Source organism: Pygoscelis adeliae, unplaced genomic scaffold (assembly GCF_000699105.1).
Source record: "Pygoscelis adeliae isolate BGI_AS28 unplaced genomic scaffold, ASM69910v1 Scaffold26, whole genome shotgun sequence".
Lineage (NCBI taxonomy): Eukaryota > Metazoa > Chordata > Aves > Sphenisciformes > Spheniscidae > Pygoscelis > Pygoscelis adeliae.
The window spans coordinates 2,770,965-2,780,142 of record NW_008825104.1 but is presented as its reverse complement, the minus strand read 5'-3'; the positions used below and the strand labels follow the sequence as shown (position 1 = coordinate 2,780,142).

General features: G+C 37.9%; 2 protein-coding genes across 2 annotated transcripts in view; one reads left to right on the top strand and one right to left on the bottom strand.

Moving 5' to 3' along the window:
• ANKRA2 (ankyrin repeat, family A (RFXANK-like), 2) overlaps positions 1 to 9,178 on the top strand; it is a 21,680-nt gene that overhangs the window by 886 nt on the left and 11,616 nt on the right. The window lies entirely within an intron of this gene.
• Positions 1,896 to 9,178, bottom strand: part of UTP15 (UTP15, U3 small nucleolar ribonucleoprotein, homolog (S. cerevisiae)) — a 10,817-nt gene continuing 3,534 nt past the window's right edge. Inside the window, exons 5-12 of the mRNA XM_009327303.1 lie at positions 8,436 to 8,561; positions 7,671 to 7,806; positions 6,415 to 6,499; positions 3,927 to 4,076; positions 3,643 to 3,744; positions 3,306 to 3,439; positions 2,736 to 2,794; positions 1,896 to 2,235 (exon numbers count right to left, since the gene is read on the bottom strand). Coding sequence (XP_009325578.1) covers positions 2,012 to 2,235; positions 2,736 to 2,794; positions 3,306 to 3,439; positions 3,643 to 3,744; positions 3,927 to 4,076; positions 6,415 to 6,499; positions 7,671 to 7,806; positions 8,436 to 8,561 — 1,016 coding nt within the window. The 3' untranslated portion in view covers positions 1,896 to 2,011. The remainder of the gene's footprint in view (positions 2,236 to 2,735; positions 2,795 to 3,305; positions 3,440 to 3,642; positions 3,745 to 3,926; positions 4,077 to 6,414; positions 6,500 to 7,670; positions 7,807 to 8,435; positions 8,562 to 9,178) is intronic.

The window sequence follows — 9,178 nt, the reverse complement described above, 5'->3', positions numbered from 1 at the left end:
ACCCAGGTGCAGGACCTTGCACTTGGCCTTGTTGAACCTCGTGAAGTTCACACGGGCCCCCTTCTTGAGCTTGTCCAGGTCCCTCTGGGTGGCATCCCGTCCCTCTGGCATGTCGACCGCACCACTCAGCTTGGTGTCATCTGCAAACTTGCTGAGGGTGCACTCGATCCCACTGTCTGTGTCATTGATGAAGATATTAAACAGTACTGGTCCCAACAGGGACCCCTGAGGGACACCACTTGTCACCAATCTCCATCTGGACATTGAGCTGTTGACCACTACCCTCTGATGCGACCATCCAACCAATTCCTCACCCACTGGACAGTCCACCCATCAAATCCATACCTCTCCAGGTTAGATCAAACTAATCTGCTATTTTAATCTAACTTCCTCCTACGATTCTGCTAGCCACACATCAAACTTCAAGGCACTACAATGGATACATACTTTAGACACGAATATCACCAGTAAGAACAAAGAATATGTTTGATGTCAAGGTCGGTGGTTCTCAAGCCGTGGAACACTAGGCTGCCAAGAGAAATGTCCACCTCCAACTCTAAGCACTACTTAAGGGTCATGGAATAAGGAGGCTCCAGAAGAGCCTCCCCCCTTCAGAAAATTCATTTTGTGTGGTCTCCTAAGAGATAACTGCCTGATTAAGTCACACAATTAAAAGTAGCATACAGATTTCCTAAAAGACAAAAGAAAGTTCAGGTCTATTAGCAGAAATAAAATAAAAATAATAAAGTAAGCAGCAAGGAAATGAAAACTTTAAAGTTTGCATGAATATGCTCCTTATTGTTACCTATTATCATCCTAAGTCTTCAAAACCAGCAAATCAGGAAGGAACACATATTACTCACATATTAATTTTAGGGCAGACCAGATACTGCTCCACACTTTTCAGTCAAAGATTAAGGTTTTAGGTAGAACTTGCAGAATTGTTCAAGTTATTTCTACCACTGATACCCACCTTTCACTGCCACACTTGAGCAAATTCGTTTTGCAGGAAATTCATATTATATCTCAAATTCCAGGCCTGGGGGGAAATGCAAGTCACAGAAAACAGACTAAGGACAAAGTTCTACCCTACTGTCATCATACATGAGTTGAGCAGCCTTTGGCACACCCGTCTTTCCAAAGTATACCACCCTTCTCCAGCACTGCTTGAAGTTAAAATAAACCATTACCCCGGTATTCAAATACATACAGACAACAATGTAGACTCAAATTGCATCTACTGTACGCTGAAAGTGATAGAATTACACAAGAATTTAGTTCTTTTACTTAACTGAGGATTTTCGCACTGGTATGCAGTTTACTTACTCACTACATTAATTTAATTTGAATTAATTTCCCTTTAGAAGAATTATCTATTTTCTAGGGAATTATAATTCATAAATGTATATGCACTCTTTAAAAAATGAAACGAACAAATTTTTCAATATACATAAGCATATTTCTTCTATTGCACTAAACAAAACAATAACATACACTTGTTTTCTTGAGTCATTTTGCTGTTTCCTATGAATTAATGGAAGACTGAAATGGAGATGAAGCAGGGAGAGACAAAACACAATATAGTCAAGTTTTATCAAATGCATACATGGTTTTATTCCTAAGTCCAAGGAATCCCATGTGAGATGGGATATTAACCTTAAATAAGGACAATGACGCATTAAAATTGGACAAGCTTCAATTATTTTTGGTAAATAAAAACTGAAAATTGTTGACTGTTTTCTAAATCAAATAATAACTTTGTGCATCCAGTACTAAGTCATGTTACATAACTTCAGAATAAAACTTTAAAATTCAATTGTTTGAAAAATATTGAATGGAAAATCTTGAAAACGTCCTTCTTCCTCTGTCTTCAGTAATTCAGCCTATTCAAAGAACTTCAACATAGAGGGGCTTATTTTGAAAGTTACTATTACAAAAAGTTACCAGGAGAACAGGTAATGTATTTCAAGTCCACATTATTTTTGTGACACTTTGTTGTGATGGCTGTCAGTCAGTTATTCGTATTTGTTTCAATGGTCTCTGTAAGACCATTACTTTTGTTCTCTTCTAGGTAAGTAGCTCTTTTCTTCGTAAAAGTAGCAAACAGTGTATCCATCATTCCCAGAACTTCGAGTAGTTCCTCTTGATAGTCAATCTCTTTTCCTATGGCTTCCTGAAGTCTCAAGAATTGTCTATCAACAATTGCTGACTGCCCAACCACAGGCTGATAAATGTCTGTAAAGAAAAAAGTCACTTAAGAATCCACATATCTATGAAAACGTGAAAATTACATTAGCTAGTTAGAGATGCATTTAAGGAGTCTAGCACAAGTCCAACATTGTGGACAAATAAGACAACTTTAATGGTGTTCTGAAAACAGTTTTAATTACTGGTATGTACTCACAGTAACAGTAAGTCAAACTAACAGAAATTTTTACAACCTCAAATGCTATTTCTGCCTCATTGGAGAAGCAGAAGTCACTTGTATTATGTAAGTATAGAAACATGAAGTATCAAAGATACTTAGAGACCATGAGGAGCTTCCTCCAGCCTGAGCAAATCAGATACTTACTGGGGTCAAAGTTATCTGGCAATATCTTTTTGGATCATTCTCTTGACACTGAGTCCATAGTTATAGACAAACCCATAAAGGTTTGGTTTCTTAAAAATATGGCTCTTTTTACCTTATTTCCAAGCTAGCTATATGGCTTTGAGAATATTTGAGTTGTACTTACCAGTGATCATATCTGCAACAGTCACCAGTACAGGTGTAAATCTAGGCTCAATCACACGCCTGCAAAATTAGAAGACATCCCAATTTTACTGGTTTTGCCAACTGCACCTCTCTCACCAACAAGCAGCTTTCTCATACAGGCACAAAGACAATTTTTTCTTCATTAAGAGATGTCACAGAACAGCAGTCAAAGAGGCGAGTCAAAAAAGCTACATGTGGTATTTACCCTCCTCCTTTCAGCAAGGCAGTGTGGGTTGGAGGACTGGCAAAAACCTCAGGTACGTGAAGACACGAGTTTCATTGAGGAAACAGAAAATAATAGACGAAGCGTAGAATGTCTGCCAAAGTAAAATATACTGTCTCATACTATCAGCAAAATTTTTTTGTGCTAACAGGTAAACTAGTTCAGTACTGTGAGTGAAATCCCAGACCTTGATATGAGAAAGCAGAAGGCATGTGAGATTTCAAGAGTACCAGTGCTCCACCCGCGATCTGTTGAGACTCTGTGGCAAAAGCTATTAAGAAATACAGGTCTCAAAAGAGTCACAGAGAACTGTCATTAAAATAATACCTTGCCACAAAGGTAAGAAGGAGATTAACTTGCTTCTCGTCTCGGCCTGCAAGTGCACTCCTCAGTGTTCCTCTGCGATGTAGTTCCTGCATGACTGCAACCGTAACTTCAGGAGTATAAAGCCTGATGGGTGGCTGGACATATATAAGAAGAGTTTAGTACCACAGCAACATCTTTACACACAAAACAGCACTGATATCAGCAAAACCAAAACGGAACCCCCACAAGTTTGATTCCTTTCTAGCTATACACTGAACTAAAATTAGTTTGACATACAGAAAAAATCCACATCAAATCACAGCACACAACTCTGATGAGACAAAAAACAACGCCTTACCTCCAGTACCGCATCAAGGGCCTTGGAAGACTGAAAGCTCTTCAGCAGCTTGTCGTATTTCCTCAAAACACGTTTTACAGGTTTACTGACACAGAAATCTTCCTAGAATTGAAAGACGAGTTCAGAGTAAGACACACACACACATAATGGATTAGAGGTATTACCATGAACAAGCTTATATGTCTTTGTATCTTCCATCCCTTCCCTTTCTTCAGCACACACCAAAAAAAAAACCCAAAAATTTTGAGGAGTGCTTCAGTACACATTTTCTCACCCCCCTATACCTGTTTTGGCATGTAAGTTCTTCCTTTCACATAGGTTCTATATGCTGGTTGTCTCTTCTTTCGAGACATTTCCTTCCTTTCTTCAGGTTTTCTGTGTTTAATATTTAGCACCCCATTGGTCATGCCTACAACTATGGTTTCATCTTCAGGCTAAAACAAAGAAATCACAGAGTTAGGAACCTAGTGTTTTATTTGATGATGCATGCTCTACCGTGCAGATTTTTAAATTCTTATGCTTCATGATAAGGCTCTAAGCACAGTACCACAGAATAACTTAAGTTGGAAGGCACCTCTGTGAGATCCTGTGGTCAAATACCTTGTTCAAAACAGGGGCAGCTTCAGGGCTTTGATTGTAAGCAACATTACCCATCTAATAAACCTTTAACAAATACCTAGAGGGACTACAGCCTGACTAGTGAAGCAAGCTCAAATATCCATTAACAACCTTCTGTAAGTATAAACTATGACAGTTTTTTTGGTTTCTTTGTTTTTTTCAATGGTGTACAACTGCCTTTGGCTATTACATGCCATACAGCAGACATGAACACCACCTATGAGAAAGCTATCATGGAACAGCAGGATTTTGAGAAACAAATGAAAGTTGTTCAAAATACCAGTCACTGGTATAAATTTCACCTACACAACAAAGGTTGCACCTATTTGATGCTAAAGGTTATAATTTTAAATTATGCACTGGAGAAAAACACTGACTTCACATATAAAATAGTGAGTTCTGACCTGTAAATAGCAACAGGTAATTCTATGAAAACATTAAACATTAGCTGAATGCCCAACTGCTGGTAAGGAAAAAAAAACCCACAAATAAATAGTGTTAGGAATTACTACAGAAGAAATAAAAACTAGAAAGTCATTATGCCACTGAATAAATCCATTGTGCATCCACATCTTAAATCCTATGCAAGTCATTCTCAAAAAACATAGCAGATTCAGAATAAAAGAATTAAAAAAACCCAAGGAGAATCAAAGATTGGCTTGATTTGAGACAGAACTCTTCAGCATGGGGAAAGAAGACAATTGAGGAGGGATATGATAAAAGCCTACAGAATTATGACAGGTATGGACGGAGATAAGCTTGTCAATGTCTCGTTTAGGGGCATCAAATGAAGCTAATGAAGGTTCAGATGAAACAAAAGGAGGCAATTCTTCACACAACAAGTAGCAGAAACATGGAGCTCCTTGTCAAGGAATCTAATGAAGGTTAAAAGTTTGTCCAAGCTCAAGGAATCTAGTGAAGGTTAAGTTTGTCCAAGCTCAAGGAGAGACTGAGCAGGTTTATGTAAGAGAAATTCTTTGAATTACACAGAAACTACACTCTGATGAGCTGATTTCTCATCTGAAAATGAGTTTGGGAGAATATCAGGAAACTTATCATACACACTTGCTCTGTTTTTAGTTTTCCATACGCATCTACTTATGGCTACAGTTGGAAGCAGCATCTTGAATTAGACCAGCTTTTGGCTTGACCTAGTAGAGCCAGTCTTATGTTATCATAAGACCACTTAAAACTCAAGGGTTTTAGTCAATAGGAAACAAAAGATTATGTTTCAAGAGATATATACACAGCTCTAGAGATGCCAAACTACAGGTATTGCATGTTTTGCAGCTGCTGTAGAGTCTTAAAGGGTATGGGGTTTTTTTTAGTTCTGTACTCTTCACCTCAACCAAAATAATTCAAAACTCATTTAGCTCTAGCTCCCTAGGGAATAAGGTAGGAAATGAAGAAAGGAAGACATCCCCTCCACACAAACATTCCCCTAGGTTCCAGAAGAGCAGGACAATAGTAAAGTAGCAAAGGTAGTAAAGATCCCTCACAGTCCCTTTTACATGTCCTTCAGAGGCTATGTAAGAAGGTGACTACATGACAACAGCATTGTTCTAAGAAGTGGTGCCAGCCTCCAAATTTCTGGCCAAATGTTTCAGAGAAATGAGAGTCTTTGTTTTCTGTTTCCAAGACAGTAAGACACGTGCCTTGGCAAACAATTTTTTTTATGCTCACACTTCATGCCCTCTCCTCTTTTCTTGCTCAGACCCACCTGACACCAACAACTTTTAAGACAAGTTCACCATATTCTAAATGTCTCAGCAAATTAACTACTTTTTTTTCTTTTATCACTGCCAGACAAGAGGACTCACAAGGTTCCTGAAAGGCAAAAGATGAGTACAATCTTCTTAAAATCAAAGGGCTTCTCTTCTAAACTGAATACTTTCCCTATGATATATACTGTCCTTGATAAACACACAATTTTGTACAGATCTAATAAGGTAACATCTGGCGTCTGAATGTATTATGTTTAAAACTTCTTAATGCATTTTTTTTTACTCAGGAGGAATATATTCAGTCATCCTACTTTGCATGTACAGCATTCTTCCAAAACACCCAATAGCAATGAAAGCAAAACTTAATTACTTCAGTGACTTAGAAGGTATCAGTAATTACCTTGCCTAGGAAGATTTCTAATGTACTTACCGACAACGCAAGACTGAGGATGGATGTTGCATAGTTAAAGCTGTGGACTACTTTGTAGGAAGTAGTACTGTAAATCTTCACATGCCTATACAGAAGAGTAATGATTAAAACCTCGTTACTAATGCCTTATTGTGGACACTTTACAGGAATTTCACCACTCTCAACTTCTATAAATCATTTAAGGAAACTGAGTATTTACACAAAGCATTCTTCAGACTACCACTGAGCTTCTTAAGTTATTACCTCTTCTGCAATAGAAAGGTTCTGTTAAAAGATACACAAAAGTCAAGAAAGGATTACCCTTACGCAAAAAAGATAAAAATGGGGCACGCACAGAAGAAGAAATTGAAGGTAGATGTAGTGACTATCTGACTTCAGCAATGCTTATTAGGAAACATTAAGACAGCATTTCTTCAAATTTGTTTTTAAATTTTAAATGTAAGATCTATTGACAATTTCTAGAAGTAAATCCCAAGATATTCTTGTATCCAGCTGCTCTTTAATGATTTAGTTGAAGGTAGGAAATATTTAACAAATGGGAAAACAAAACGTTATCTTACAACAAGTACGAACTTTAGTGTTGTGAGCACTGAATGACAAATAACTGCATAGCTAGTGTGATCCTTCAGCTTATGCTTTGTAATCATAAAGCCTGAGGAAGCCTAGGAAGTACAGAAAGGAAGGAGGGAGGGAAGGAGAGAACAGACCACTGTCATTTCAGACCACTTGATATTTCTAACGTCTCAGAGACAACAGATTGAGTACCGGTACTCAGCAACTCAACCCAAACAAACAAAAAAGCAAGGAGGACATATTTTACCTGTGCCCCTTGGGTACAAAAAGCAACAGCACAGCACAGAGACACAAAAAACAGTCTCTTTAAAGGTCAATACTAATACACTTTCAGTTATTTAAACTATATTAAAGTAAAGTTAAGAACAGTCACTTTATGGAGACTGCAAAAGTCAGTTTAGAGATTCAGAAAAATGAACACTTATTCAGAAGTTCCCCACATGCATTCCCAAATGGCACATGCAACCCTTACTGACGTTCAGGCTAATAAGAGGAAAAGGTTGATGCATATCGCAGTATGTACCTTGGCCCCAAGACATGCTTTCAAGTAAGTTATATCTCTAACAGTTAAAAAGTGTTTAAGCCCAAAAAACATGCACAGATTCACACTGATGTATAACAACTTTCAAAGGAAAAAAGTACTAATGAATTTAGATCACAACAAAGCCACAAGATATACTAACCTGTCCAGGGATCCTGACAATAACCTTTGTCCAGAGCTGTTCAGGCATAAACAAGTTACAGTTTTATGGTGATTTTTAAGTGAAACTAGTAACTGTCCGCCTTTTAGTACATCCCAAACTTTGACATATCGACCTCCTGTAAGAAGGAAACACACAAAACAGTTTGGCATACGTACACATTTACACTTCTCAGGAGAAGTTTTCACACAGTGATACAGTGCCTCCTTCGTAACACAGAATTTTCTGTACCTACGCACCATCCCCGTCCATTATGACTATCTCCTAGGACAAGACACACTACAAGCCTGCTCTTTTTTAGGCCATTCTGCAGGCACAGCTGAATGATTCAACATACTCCTTACCAAAAATAGTCTAGATACCACTAGGTTACAGGACTGCCGATGCAACGGTGAGAAGAGACGAAAAAACATCGTCATCATTAAGAGAAAGATACAGTCCCATCTTTTCAAAACTTCTCAAGTATGTTTATTCCTTCACTTTAGCACTGGGCTAATTGAAGTCTGTACCTTGTCCTAAAAACGTCTTTTTCTTTTGAACCAACTACAAGAAAATCAAAGCAGAGACAAAAAGACCCCTACCTTCACCCTCCAAATCAACACAGATTCCTAAAGAAGATCTTTGAGAAATCCAGCTGTTACATCACCTACCACTTCATTACCAAATGAAAACACTGCACAAGAAAGAATCAGCTGAAATATTTCTCAAATTAGGGCCACAGGAAAGAAATTTGATTTTATTAAGTACCTGCAGATACTAGAAGCCCACCAGAAGGGAACAGAAGCACACTCTCCACAGGCTGGCCGTGTTCTATTGTCATGACACTACTTTTTGTTCGTGCATCAAATAGTTTCACAGTGTGATCGTAGGAACCTGCAAACAACACCGTAAATAGCTTCAGTTTCGTCATTTCAATTATTTCAGGAACTAAAACAGCCACGTCCTACCGATCTAAAGGAGCTCCTGCCAAACAGAAACAGTTTTAAATCATACACTTAGAACACCTTATTGTTTATCTTGGTTAATTTACAGCCTTCAGGCAACATAAGTCTTCTAATTCTAGCCCTAGCAACACATTAGGCCTTAAAAGTAATTTAAGTCTTAATTTTATTTCCCTTCCATTAATCAAGTGTATTTATAACAATAAATATCAGGCAACCTGATGAAACCTAGTCTCTTGTGCCTCCTGAAGTAAGGAATACTAGTTTTTTTCACAGCAATTTACCGCAGATTAATAGAAAGATACTGCTAGGAAAACCAAAAGCAACTGGTTTCAAATAACTCCTCACATGACCGTCCATTTTTGAGTCTGCCAGTACAGGGCTGTACAAACTACAATGGAACTAGTGTCCTCCTCCGGAAACCTGATAAAACACTTCAGTCAATCCCAACTAAAGGATATGTTCACAGATTGTCTTAAAAATTAAAGGCCAGTCAGAACAGTCCCATTAACCCTAACAGGCTAAAGCAAAAAGACGTTAAAAATTAGT